The sequence below is a fragment of the Lepidochelys olivacea genome, assembly GCF_965140295.1.
Source record: "Lepidochelys olivacea isolate rLepOli2 genome assembly, chromosome: 1".
Classification (NCBI taxonomy): domain Eukaryota; kingdom Metazoa; phylum Chordata; order Testudines; family Cheloniidae; genus Lepidochelys; species Lepidochelys olivacea.
In genome coordinates, this window is record NC_140411.1 from 280,127,779 (window position 1) to 280,142,382 (window position 14,604).

A 14,604-nucleotide genomic window follows, 5' to 3' on the forward strand; every position below is an offset into this window, starting at 1 on the left:
TTCAATTTAAAAAATACTACTAAAAGAGTTATTGGATGTCTCGTAGCAGAAGTCCCTTTCCTTCTCCTTTCAGGAAACATTTTGAAACATTGAAAATGACAGTGTTAATTATATTTCCTTGCTTTGTTTTTGTTTTTGTTTTTTATATTTACAATTTTTATTAATTTTCCAATTCCTTGCTTTGTTTTGATTATTTTTAGAAATCCATTATTATGACAGAAGAAAGCTGAATTTTTTTGTGTTAAAAAAACCAAAACTATACAAACCTACCTCTTTTATCTAGCAACTGTTGTAACTAGGTGTGTTCAAAAATTGGCCCTTAATATCCCAGGTTTGAGAGGTGCAAAATGGTGATTAGCATCCTTCATGTCTGCTGGCATCGCTGGAAATGGAGGTTTCTGAGCACCTCCTAGGAGGTCTCATCAGCTCACAAGATTGAGCCTTAAGACCCCCATTCAGCAAGGCACTTAAACATCTGCCTATCTTTAAAGAAGCGTAAAGCTAGGCAGGTACTTAGGTATGTACTCGCTGAATTGGAGCCATAAGTCAGTGGGACTTAACTATGTGCTTAAAGTTAAGTACTTAAGGGCTAAAGAGAGATGGACTTAAGATGGGTTTGAGTACTTTCCTGAATCATGGTCTTACCTGGTTTTCAAGTTATTCATTACTTACTTAGTTGGTAATAGTCATTTCTAGCAATGGCAGCATCATCTGCCACCATTCCACATTTTTTTGGGGAAGTTCATTCCTCAGCATTTTTTCTTATCAGCCTAATTTTGCTATTAGTGCTTCTTTCATGTCATCACCCATGGTAAATGGTGTTTACTTTGCCTTTTCAGCCCTAAACTACTTGTTTTTTAGTTTCTTCTTCTTTCTAACACAATTTGCATGAAAAAAATGTAATTTTCAGACATGAGCCCTTCACAAAGTCCCTTCCAGCTTATGAGGAAATAGTAAGGAGTAGTAAGCAGCCTTCTCTCAATGCACATACATTATTAACAGTAATGGCATTTACATGGGTTCATCAAAAGGAGACTATGCCTGAATTTACTTCCTATTTTAGAAGTCAGTAACTAATTTTTTTACAGTTTTATAGTCAGTACATCTCCTCTCAAAAACATTTCTCCTTTTTTCAGGAAAGATTGTCAGAAGAAATTGACAAACTGAGATCTGAACTTGACCAGTTGAAAATGAGGGCTGGCTCTCTGATTGAACCTACATTGTCAAGGTAACTTAAAAAAGATCATAAGATAATTGAACTTCAAGATAACATGTAAAGATTGTTCAAGACTTTATAACAAGGTTGTGTTTTCAATAGACATTAAAAACATTGTTTTTAAAAGTTAGCTATTCAATGGTTACTATTGTCCCTTTTGATTGTTTTTCATAGTATAGCTGGGGACTTACATAAGTGAGTATGTATTACCATATTTCTAAGGTCAGAATCAAGTATTCTGTTTTAAACTATGTTATACTTCTAAAATTATACTAAAATACTTTAATAATTTCCAGGAAAGCCTAAAAATAGAATTCCAGTTTCCAGGTTTCACACCAGAATTGATTAACAAATTTAGAGTCATACTCCAACAATCATATCTAACTGTTATTTTTCCCTTAAGTGAGAGTTAACAAGGTTTTGCTTAGTGCATAGAGTAAGGCTCCGATCCATCAGCTTATTGTGCAGGAAAAGTTCAGCAAGGTTCCTCACAGGCACAATGATCTGTCTGCCAAAGTTTGTTGAAGGATCAGGAACTAACTAATAATGAGACTTGAGCTTTTTGAATACAAATCTTGTCTGCTACTGATAGCTGAAGATAAATTATTTGGGAAAGCTGTTGCAATGGTTATAGAATAATAGAACAATTTTCCTTTCTGTCCAACGATGTCCTTTAAAATAAAATTCACACCTCTGTTTTTCCTGCCTTCATTTCATGACTAGCAAGCTTAATATGTTAAAGTTTAGGATTTGTCAACCAAAACACATGGTACAAAACTAAACTGAGAAAACTCTAATCTGAATCAAGTTCTTTTTCCTTGAATGCTGTTATACTTGCCTGAATAAGCTACTATACACCCTCATGTTTCGGAGAGAGATTGCTCAATGCTTGTTTAAAACTCTTTTTTTAAATTTTCTTATACCTTTTATTTTATATTATTTATGCTGTGTTTGTTTGAGAAATATAAATTAATGTACTGGACTCAAGCTTGTTAACTGTTATAATGGTTTCTCACTTTGTTCTTTTGAAACTTGAGTTATATGGACACACACACAGACACGCACACGTTTTATATAGCGCCTTTCTCATGAGGATCTCAGAGTGCTTTATAGACATTAAACCATAATTCAGCCTAGAAACACCCCTATGAAACTGGTAAGTATAACCCCCATTTCAGAGACGGGGAAACTGCTACACAAGCAGTGTAGAACAGAGCAACAGTGTTTAATTGCAACATAAGCTCTGTGTCAAGCTGTATGAAGCACTTCATTGTGACACTGATGCTTTTTCTAGAGTGAAGACCACATATCTGCTTAAATGGAGAGAGCTGCTGGACAGATCTCAGCACCTGGCACAATGGTTACTTCCCCGGGTGTAGCTGCTTACCTGCCACCTCTCACCATCATGGAGGAATAGCAGTCTTATTTTCTTGTCATTCACTGCCTCGCTTTCTTCTCTGAACACATCCTCATAACCTGTGCTTAGGTGCTGTTTGAGCTCCATGAGCTGCCTTACAGCTGTGCCCTGGGAATTCAGCCGAGCACTCTAAAATTGTTTACATCCCGATCCCTATTCCCACACTTACAAAGCTGCTGCTGCTGGAATTCTTCACTGAGTGTGAGTAATACAGTGAATTCCTGATGATGAGGAATTCATCCTGATGCCACTTGTACTTGAATTCCTCCACCTCTCAGGAATGGAGGGAGGAGAACTCATCCCAAAACTACCTCTTCATTATAAGAGTCTGGTCTTTCAACAAGGAGGATACAGCATGGGCTTATGTGGCATTATGAGGCTGGGCAGTAGATGAATGTCTACTGGCTGGAGACTGGAATCTGGGCTGCCTCCCGCTGTCTGCCATCCCACTGCAGAGCTGGCAGGCATTGTGTATACTCCCTGACCTAATTCAGAACGGGTTTCACATTTTTCAGACACACACCGAACGGATGCAGTCACATCCCACTACTGTAAGTCATGCACTCAGGCTTAATTTAGAGGGTCCTAATTGTGCACGTGTCTTCCAGGCGCAAGTTTTCCATCAAACCATAAGGATTTTCAAGATCCTCCAAAAAGAGACTACACAAAAATTCACCCTGAATACCCTGATGGGTGTGTGCAAAACAGCCCACAGTATGTTTGCAGTGTATTATCTTGAATTTTTCAATTTACATTAGGAATATGAAGCTTTTGAAATTAACAATTACTATTTGTAGTTTGTACTCTGGAAGAATTAATAAGTCATTCTTATAGTTTGTAATCAGTACTTTTATTTCAAAGTTGTATGCTCAATTCAAATTTAATTTTAAACATAAATATGTTTGGGAAATGGAATGCAAATCACATCATTGATTTAATTTTCAAATTTTCCTTGCATTATGTTTAGAATAACCATTTCTGGCTTAACACACTAAGAAGTTAAAGTTAGCTCATTTAAAGCTAAAATCAAAATAACAAGGATTTTTTATTATAAGAATATCCACACAGGTTATAACATAGCTTTTCCAGGTTGTCACTAATATTTACCAGCTCAAGCACAAAATCTACTTGCCCACCCTTCACAATTATGATTTATGAAGGAAAAAAATAAGAGACTTGGCATTTATGACTATAGGGATCTGACATACGCTGTACCTAGGAAGTAAACCCTAAGACATATTTTCTAACATATGTCTCTGGAATTGTTTATGTGTCTGATCTCATACTTCAGAGTATATGGTATCTGTCTTCCTTTTTGTTTTGCTGTATAGTATTTATTGTTGGTTAAAGGTACCATATTGGCAACTTTGGACAATAAAACCTTGATTTGTTGTTCACAGAATTGGCACAGTACATGTAATAAATGGCACTATCACTCTTTACAGAACATGGTGTATGTGCCGATGAGTTCTTTGATAGCTGCTGAGTTCGATGCGCGAGTAACAGTCCTGTCCACAGGTAGGGCACACTCACACATTAGCAGTGCTTTGAATCCAAGCAGCAGATTCTTTCCTCCTCAGATGCCGGTCATCACAAATCTTGATCCAGTCTGCCTTGCAACATTTCACTCCATCTACAAGCAGTCTCCGCCAACCAGAGCGGCATTCTGCACTCCTTTCCCAATCATTCAGAGAGATTCCAAAGGATACGTAAGTCATCTTTACAAGCATCCCAAAATCTACGCAGTGCTCTGCCTCTTTCTAGATCCTTCGTGAGCTTCTGAGTACAACACACTCTTCAGGAGCCTGTAATCTGGCATTCATTTGACATGTCCAAGCCACCTGAGTCTTTTCTTACTAATCAATGTTCCCATGAATGACATATCAGCACGATTTAACACTTCCACATTTGTTACCTTGTCTTGCCATCTTATTCGAAGAATTTTACACAAGCATCTGGTATAAAAGCTGTTTAATCTTTTGGTATGCGTGGCATAAGTCATCCATGTTTCTGAGCCATATAGAAGAGTGGATAAAACACATCTCTCATAAATATGGATTTTCACTTTAGTTGACAATTTGTTATTGTTCCAGGCTCTGTCTTGCAAAGTTCCTGGCTTATTTGCCAATTCTACTAGTGAGCTCAGCAAGAAGATCTACATTGCTGGTAACAGTAGAGCTAAGGTAGCAAAATTGGTCAATGCCATCCAAACAAATACCATCTAAGATGATATCTGGAACTGGTTTTGAAGAGCCTTGGTGCATGATAATAGTCTTCTTCAAGCTTATTGCTAGCCCAAAGATTTTGCATGAATCAGAGAACTTGGTAATAAAATGTTGTAGGGCATCAACACTGAGCCACAAGGGCTGCATCATCTACAAACAACAGGTCTCCTTCACCTTTGCCTTGGCTCTGAACCTTGCAGTGCTAAACAAACCTCCATCATGTCTCATGCTAAGACAGACACCCTGTGGAGCATCACAGGATGCATGTTGAAGCTGGCATGAGAAGTAAATATTAAACAATGTAGGAGCCAGTACGCAACCCTGCTTCACTCCACTGTTGATGTTAAATAAGTCCAGCTCTTGGTTTTCATACATTATAGTTGCCTTCATGCCATCGTGTAAGGATTTCACAAGGTTTAGCAATGTATGTGGAGGACCAAGCTTCTTCAGACCAACTAACCGTGTCAAAGGCTTTTGTTAAATCTATAAAAGTTGTGTACAGTGGAATATGCTTCTCTCTGCACTTTTCCTGCAGTTGTCTTCCATAGAAGACCATGTCTATGCTGGACCTTTGCGAGCAGAGGCCACATTGGCTCTCAGGATAGATTTTTCTCAGCTAAAGTTTGAAGTCTAGGTAAAAGAATACAGCTTAAGATTTTTCTCACAATGTTAAAAAGAGATATAGATCTGTGGCTTTTACAGTCACTTCTGTCTCCTTTGTTTTTGTAGAGTTGGATGAAACAAGCATCTTTAAAATCTTGAGGAACAGTTTCTTCCTTCCAACAGAGTAGTAATACCTCGTGCAATCTTAGCCTTGTAGCAAACAAGCTTCCGCACATCACACAGCCAATGTGCCTTTTTCCTGCTAGAGAAGGACCTGTCTCTAAATGTAAGAGGACAGTCCTGTGTCCATGTCAGTCCTGTCTCTTATCTCTCTGGAGAAACTGCTAATAACTGCAGTTGTGTTTTTTGTGGTGAGGGCAGCTACCTACTAGGAATTCCAACTGAGATCACCCAGACTCTGATTCTGCACTCCATGCACACTGGAGATGCAGTTAAAGGTCTTATGTCACTGAATAGCCATCAGGTGGCTACATTTTAACAATACCAATTGCTCTCACTTTCCTACTAATGTGGTGTTGCTAAAATTTAGGCTAATGCCTCATTCTTCTAGGCAACAATTTATTTTAGTTCAAAATAAGTGATCCTGTGTTGAAAATGAACATCTGTTGAAATCTATTTATAGAATACATAGATGGAATGGGGAAGGGGGATTGCATTAATATTCTTCTGATAGTATTACATATTTTAGCATAAATGTGATTTTCTAAATGATTGCCTTCATTTTGGAAATCAGTTATACCTTTACTTAGACAGCTTTCATCTCTAAAGATTAAAGCCATTATTTTCTTGGGCAACATTTTTCCACTGAGCTGAAGCGAATATTTTTAGGGATAAAAATCCTATTTTGTTTCTTGAAAACTGATTATTAACCTTGCTGTGAACCTTTTAAGCAAGATGGTCAGAAGCTGATTGTAAGCTTTTTTTTTTCCAGTTTGAAAGGAATTAAAACTTAAATATGGAGGCATATTTTTCATGTGCATTCTAGATAGAATAACTTTCTTGACTACTACAGAAATGCAAGTAGTCAGATAACATTCTCCTTTCACTGTTGTTATTTATAACAGATATATTACTTTTTTAAAAATCCTTCTGTGTAGGAGTAACAACTTACTTTTCTTAACCATTCTCTTTTTTCCATTCAAGTTAGTACAATGAGAGATGACAGATGCAATAATATATTTACCACATGCTAAAACAAACACAAAGATGATCTACCCTTTCCCCCTAACTACTGTGTGTCTTGTCTGTGTGTCAGTCTTCAGACTGCCAGTTCCAGAGAGCACAGACCATTTCTTCCTGTCTGCCTGGAAGGCTACTAGCACAACTTTAGGAGCTACCATAAACAACCAAACAAGTAATAATAATGTGTTGTACTTTGATACTGATGAAGTATCATCACTACAATATTTGCAACATTACATTTCATTTCTCTAATGTTATCATGCCAAGTGCATCCTTTTGCTAAGGTCAAAATGTGGCCAAATCTTCATGACTGTTCAAGAATACTCAGAGAGTACATGGAGCCTTCACTCCCCTTATTTCCCACCAGGAGCAGCAACTGTGATGGGTCTGGGAGATACAAGCACTGCCCTAGGTTAGTTCCGTCATGGGCACTAACCTCCTGAAAGGAATCAAGGATGGGGAACATAGTCTTTGTCCTCCCCCCGCCAGTCACTCACTCACCCACCAGCCAGCAAAACTGATGTGCGGCAGGAAGGGAATGCTGCATTGCTTCAATGAGTGGCAGTGTTCCCATTTTAGCATGTGCGCACCCCGAGAAAAACTAGGAAGAATTCTGACTGTCAGTCACAATTCTTCCACTGTCATCCTGGAGCTTAGCCCATCCTCATCCCCAGCCCTGCAATGCAGCCAATGGTTTAAAAGCCAGAGTCATGCCCCAAACGCACTAGTGGAAGCCAAGCTTCTTAGACTGTATCAGTTGTATTAGTTTAATCTATTAACATAGTACCAGATATGTAGCATTCCAATCATAACCATAAATCATTGGGAAGTTGACTAACATTATCATAATGTAGAGCATGTCTTAATAAGCAGATTGATTCATCTTCCTTTTCATTCATGATCACATAACATTGTTATGGCAACAATTGCTTACATAGAAAAGTAATACTACAAAAGCGTTTAGGGTGGGATATGCAAAAATGCTTAATGTTGACCCGACTCTGCTGATGGACTTCATTGGAGCTCTGCCAATTCACACCAGCTGCGGATCTGGCCTGTTGTGGTTTGTTATTTAATTTTTTAATATAAAAAGGGTCAAGATTCATTTCCTTTATTACTCCCCAATATGTTTAGAAAATGTTCACTAAATTGTATCCCCAATGTAATTTCTCTTGCAAGGCTTAATGAATTAATGTCAGTAAAGCTCTGAGACCCTAGAATGAAAGGCACTGTATTATCATTCCTGTTATTTGAATTTACTTACTGTCTGTGCCTCAATCCTTTTTCAGATCTCACCTTGACACATCAGCAGAACTGAGGTATTCTGTGGGTTCCTTGGTTGATAGCCAATCCGACTACAGATCAACTAAAGTGATAAGGCGACCCAGAAGAGGTCGTATGGAGGTCCGGAGAGATGAACCCAAGGTTAGCCATTTAATTGTTTTCACTTGTGCAACACTGCAAGCTTTTTTGCATGCAGTGTTACAATGTGTTCCTAAACAATGACAGCATTAAACACTGGCATACATACTGCACCCCAAAAGTGCTTTAACTAACTAGTTTGCAGACAGCTTATAGGATATCTTCTTTTCATTGCACGTGGTATTAATAGCTCATGTTAACAATTAAATCCCCATACTGGGATATGACAGTCTACCTCATTGTTTTGTAGAAGATACTCGAGGGGGTTACAAATTGTGTAGTTTTCTCAGCAAACAATGGGATTTTTCCATACCAATCTACAAGTACATCCACTGCTGTATAGCAGCCAACACTAATAGCACAGAGGGAGATATTCAAGTTCAGTGGGAGTTGGAAACCTAACTGGAAACCTTTGAAAATCTCTTCCTTAGTTAATGCTGAACTGCAGTAGAAACCATAGGAAAGAACTTTACAGCATCTTTATTCCTATCAAATAAATCTATCATTCTTAATGTTGTTACAAATAAGAAAGGGATTAATAATCACAGAGCCAGTATTTTAAAATGTTAACGCTTCATCTTTTCCATTTTCCAGCAAGCTAATTTTGAAATAGTTTCTCAGACAGCACGATATGCATTTTGTAAATTCTTGCTTAGGTGAAATCTCTTGGGGATCATGAGTGGAACAGAACTCAGCAGATTGGAGTCTTGAGCAGCCACCCATTTGAAAGTGACACCGAAATGTCTGATATTGATGACGATGATAGAGAAACTATTTTTAGCTCCATGGATCTTCTGTCACCAAGTGGGCATTCAGATGCCCAGACTCTGGCCATGATGCTTCAGGAGCAACTAGATGCAATCAACAAAGAAATAAGGTACCTAATATCAACCAACTGCAATGTGTTTTCTGGCCATAGATCAATCTTCCCCGTGGTGCTCAGGATCAGTTTCCACAGACTGCAGTCGGAGCCCCACTCATGCATTCCAGGGCAGTAACTGGGGAATGTACGTGTTTATGTATAAGAATATGTACTATAGTGGAAGTAATGATAACAATTTCCTTTCTTAAACATGGAGCTTGTGAAGAACATTCCAGGGGGAAGAGAAATAGCTAGCTCTTTAGAAGAAGCTATGTTAGGGTACACTAAGACAGGGAAGCTCTCTGATTGACCTTTATTCACAGGCCTTCTTTTCAAGATTTTTACGTGCCCATCCTACATAACTCCATTCTACCATTAATTAACTGTTATCCTGAAGATTTGAATTCAGTGATGTGCATGGTTCCTGCTGTTAGTAACATCTGTAATGCACCTCATGTGGGTCTGGGTTACAAAGAATGGTATGAAAGCAGGAAGGAATTCAGTCTGAGGTTCATATCCCAAACTGAGTTATGAGGCTCGAAGACAAGGAAAAAGAAACCTCAATCTATTAAACTGCACTAATTTCATCTGGAATTATTGAGAGGCAATAAACCACTGAACCCAAGGATGCTATTTTAATCGCCACTTTTCGTAGCAGAACCACAGTTTACCTGTTTTGTCAAAAAAGGTAGGTTTAAAAGATTGTGTGATAAATATATCATGTTTTCTTTAGAACATCCATTTATTACCTCCCAGTTCCAAGGAAATAGATGAAAGAGATGTCATTAGTGCATCAATGTCCAGGTCATACCCATAGGTACTGTGCTATTTAGTAATCAGATGGAGAATAGTTTGAAATATCTCGTTTACCTTGTGCTAGTTTTTCCTCAAGTCTTTCTCTTTGTGTAAGGTAGCCTAGTGTAAGATATACTCTTGAGCATGTTTTAAAATGACATTACAAACTTTTCCATTCTGGGGTGGGTTGAGGCCACTTATTTTTCACTGTAGATTTATAACTGAGTATTTGGGACTCCCAACATATATCCATTTGATTCATAGGGAATTTTGCTACAATTTTCTAAAATCTGTTTCACAGCAGTTCTGTCAAGAGAAAAGGCCAAAGGAAAAGTTTGCGATTGGACGGTTTAATCTTGCTAAAATAGCATATTCCGAACATAGGGAAAACAAGGAATTTTATTCATGTTTTCTTTTATTACAAGGAATAAGGACCCTGACTATTCAGAAGGTTATAGGTTAAACAAATATCTTTATTTTAAAAAAATTAAAATGTTGACCTTTTAAGATATCTGATATAGTGGGGGTTTGGAGAAGAGAACATATCTGTAGGTAATGTAGATAGATAGGATTTATGTCATGCTGAATCAGATCATTGATCCATCTAGTGTAGCATCTTGCCTCTGGCAATAACTAGTACCTAATGCTTTAGAGGAAAGCAAAAAAGAGAGAAAAAAACATAACACATTTAGTTATTTTTACAGTATTGTAGATTGACTGAGAGAAGAAAATTCTTTATTCTCCCCTCCACCCCAACACACACATACAGATTATCAGCCGATGACCTGAAGCATAAATGACTCTCATCAAAAATTTGGTTTGTAAAGATACCCACATAACTAATGGTCACATTAGTTACTTTCATATTCCCTTTTGTAAATTTCAGGGAAAGTTATTCAGTCAGGAGAGTCCACCAAGAAATGATCACCCTCTTAAGAACATAAGAATGGCCATACTGGGTCAGACCAAGGGTCCATCTAGCCCAGTATCCTGTCTTCTGACAGTGGCCAGTGCCAGGTGCCCCAGAGGAAATGAACAGAACAGGTAATCATCAAGTGATCCATTTCCTGTCGCTCATTCCCAGCTTCTGGCAAACAGAGGCTAGGGACACCATTCCTGCCCATCCTGGCTAATAGCCATTGGTGGACCTATCCTCCATGAATTTATCTAGTTCTTTTTTGAACCCTGTTATGGTCTTAGCCTTCGCAACATCCTCTGGCAAGGAGTTCCACAAGTTGACTGTGTGTTGTGTGAAGAAATACTTCCTTTTATTTGTTTTAAACCTGCTGCCTATTCATTTCATTTCATGACCCCTAGTTCTTGTGTTATGAGAAGTAATAAACAACACTTCCTTATCTACTTTCTCTATACCAGTCATGATTTTATAGACCTCAATCCTATCTCCCCTTAGCTGTCTCTTTTCCAAGCTCAAAAGTCCCAGTCTTATTAATCTCTCCTCATACGGAAGCCGTTCCATACTCCTGATCATTTTTGTTGCCCTTTTCTGAACGTTTTCCAATTCCAATATATCTTTTTTGAGATGGGGTGACCACATCTGCACACAGTATTCAAGATGTGGGAGTACCATGGATTTATATAGCAGCAACATGATATTTTCTGTCCTATTATCTATTCCTTTCTTAATTATTCCCAGCATTCTGTTTGCTTTTTTGACAGCCACTGCACAATGAGTGAATGTTTTCAGAGAACTATCCACAATGACTCCAAGATCTCTTTCTTGAGTGGTAACAGCTAATTTAGACCCCATCATTTTATATGTATAGTTGGGATTATGCTTTCCAATGTGCATGACTTTGCATTTATCAACATTAAATTTCATCTGCCATTTTGTTGCCCAGTCACCCAGTTTTGAGAGATCTTTTGTAGCTCTTTGCAGTCTGCCTGGGTCTTAACTGTCTTTAATAATTTTGTATCATCTGCAAATTTTGCCACCTGACTGTTTACCCTTTTTTCCAGATCATTTATGAATATGTTGAATAGGACTGGTCCCAGAACAGACCCCTGGGGGACACCATTATTTACTTCTCTCCACTCTGAAAACTGACCATTTATACCTACCCTTTGTTTCCTATCTTTTAACCAGTTACTAATCCATGAGAGGACCTTCCCTTTTATCCCGTGGCAGCTTACTTTGCGTAAGAGCTTTTGGTGAGGGACCTTATCAAAGGCTTTCTTAAAATCTAAGCACACTACATCCACTGGATCCCCTTGGTCCATGTGCTTGTTGACCCCCTCAAAGAATTCTAGTAGATTGGTGAGGCATGATTTCCCTTTACTAAAACCATGTTGACTGTTTCTCAACAAATTATTTTCATCTATATGTCTGACAATATTGTTCTTTATTATAGTTTCAACCAGTTTGCTCGGTACTGAAGTCAGGCTTACAGGTCTGTAATTACCAGGATCACCTCTGGAGCCCTTTTTAAAAATTGGCATCACATTAGCTATCCTCCAGTCATCTGGTACAGAAGCTGATTTAAATGATAGGTTACAGACTACAGTTAGTAGTTCTGCAATTTCACATTTCAGTTCCTTCAGAATTCTTGGGTGAATACCATCTGGTCCTGGGGACTTATTGCTCTTTAATTTATCAATTTGTTCCAAAACCTCCTTTAATGAGACCTCAATCTGGGACAGTTCCTCAGATCTGTCACCTAAAAAGAATGGCTCAGGTTTGGGAGTCTCCCTCACATCCCCAGCCGTGAAGACCGATGCAAAGAATTCATTTAGTTTCTCCTCAATGGCCTTATTGTCCTTGACTGCTCCTTTAGCACCGCGATCAGCCAGTGGCCCCACTGGTTGTTTAGCAGGCTTCCTGCTTTTGATATACTTTAAAAAAAAACTGCTATTACTTTTTGAGTCTTTGGCTAACTGTTCCTCAAATTCTTTTCTGGCCTTCCTAATTGTATTTTTACACTTCATTTGCCAGTGTTTATGCTCCTTTCTATTTTCCTCACTAGGATCTAACTTCCACTTTTTAAAGTATGCCTTTTTGCCTCTCATTGCTTCTTTTACTTTGTTGTTTAGCCACGGTGGCTCTTTTTTGGTTCTCTTACTATGTTTTTTAATTTGGGGTATACATTTAAGTTGAGCCTCTATTATGGTGTCTTTAAAAAGTTTCCATGCAGCTTGCAGATATTTCACTTTTGGCACTGTACCCTTTAATTTCTGTTTAACTAACCTCATTTTTGTGTAGTTCCCCTTTCTGAAATTAAATGCTACAGTGTTGGGCTGCTGTGGTGTTTTTCCTGCCACAGGGATATTAAATTTAATTATATTATGGTCACTATTACCAAGCGGTCCAGCTATATTCACCTCTTGGACCAGATCCTGTGCTCCACTTAGGACTAAATCAAGAATTGCCTCTCCTCTGGTGGGTCCAGGACCAGCTGCTCCAAGAAACAGTCTTTTAAGATGTCAAGAAACTTTATCTCTGCATCCCATCCTGAGGTGACATGTACCCAGTCAATATGGGGATAATTTAAATCCCCCATTATTATTATTGAGTTTTTTATTTTAACAGTCTCTCTAATCTCCCTGAGCATTTCACAATCACTATCACCATCCTGGTCAGGTGGTCAGTAATATCCCTACCGCTATATTCTTAGATAAGATGTTTTCTATTCATGCAATATGTCTTATGTAAGAGGGTGATCATCTGTTTTATCCAAACTGATCTAAAATTTAGATTTATTAAGAACATGAAAAAGATTATTTTAATTCCCAGCATATGATCTATATTCAATCTTTCATCAGATCTCAGTTCAGAAAATACTGTAGACCTTTTATGGCAATTCTTAAATGGATTTTAGGCAAGAAGATTGATCTCAGCAAGGGACCTTTTAGCTTCTTTTATACTTTAGGCATTATGGCTCCTTTCATTATAATGTCTCTATTTTCACATTTGACTCCAAATCCTGAGCCCCACATCTTTCAGATTCCCATATTACTGCAATTCAGAACTTGATATTTTTCACCCTGTGAATATATATTTATGGGTCATAGGAAAGTAAATGGAAGCAATATGTAGTTTTAAAACTATGATTAAAGAACACAGTGGACGCAACGTAGGGCAGTGTTTGGGCCTTGTTCATGAACATCAGATTGGTTGACAGGAAGAGAGTCATTTTACCATGAGAATGAGTAAATGACACATCCCATTTTCAGGTGAAACTAAATGCAACAGCTTTCATAGATAAATATTTCTTACTCAGTAGTTTGTGGGGCTAAAACAGACAATTTGGTTTGCATGTTTCCTCCTGTTCCATTAGTATGGATTATTTTTAAAAGACCTTTCTAAAGGTCCTATGGATTCATTTGGGTTCAAATTCATATTCATACTTTTGCCACAGAAAATCAGATAGAGCCATACATTTCCTATTATGTGGTGGAAGAAGCCACTGCATAGTTAAGGATGACGCTAGTTTCTCATTATAAATTCAATTTTTCAAGAATCCCTGGCATATCTTTCCCATAAAGAAACCAACCCTCCTAAAATTTCACAAACCATAACTTATGCCAGGGTAGGTGTTTTTTTCCCTGACTAGTTTTAGGGGGAACGGGGGGAATAGAAACGTGAGTTTTATAATTCTGGTGATTAAAAAGGTTCTTTGTCAGATGTTTTTGGGAAATAATTTTCAAATTTATTTTTGGCTTGACTTACAAACTGCACATTTGTTTTGTTTCATTGGCCACATTTGAGGGAAAGTACCCCTTAGTTTTGGTTTTCTGGAGAGGGAGAGCAAATGAAGGAATTACAAGGACATATCAAATACAGATCCAGTGAATGGGCATACTTATGCCCCACTAAGGTAGGCAGCAAAGGGATTAAATGGGGGCT

The 14,604-nt window shown here is 38.0% G+C and overlaps 1 protein-coding gene across 4 annotated transcripts in view; it reads left to right on the forward strand.

The window, feature by feature from the left end:
- The window catches only part of PPFIA2 (PTPRF interacting protein alpha 2), a 611,661-nt gene that overhangs the window by 507,449 nt on the left and 89,608 nt on the right, over positions 1-14,604 (forward strand). For all 4 annotated transcript variants that reach the window (XM_084639583.1, XM_084639582.1, XM_084639585.1 and 1 more), the window contains 3 exons: positions 1,137-1,228; positions 7,954-8,089; positions 8,743-8,963. In XM_084639583.1, coding sequence (XP_084495709.1) covers positions 1,137-1,228; positions 7,954-8,089; positions 8,743-8,963 — 449 coding nt within the window. The remainder of the gene's footprint in view (positions 1-1,136; positions 1,229-7,953; positions 8,090-8,742; positions 8,964-14,604) is intronic.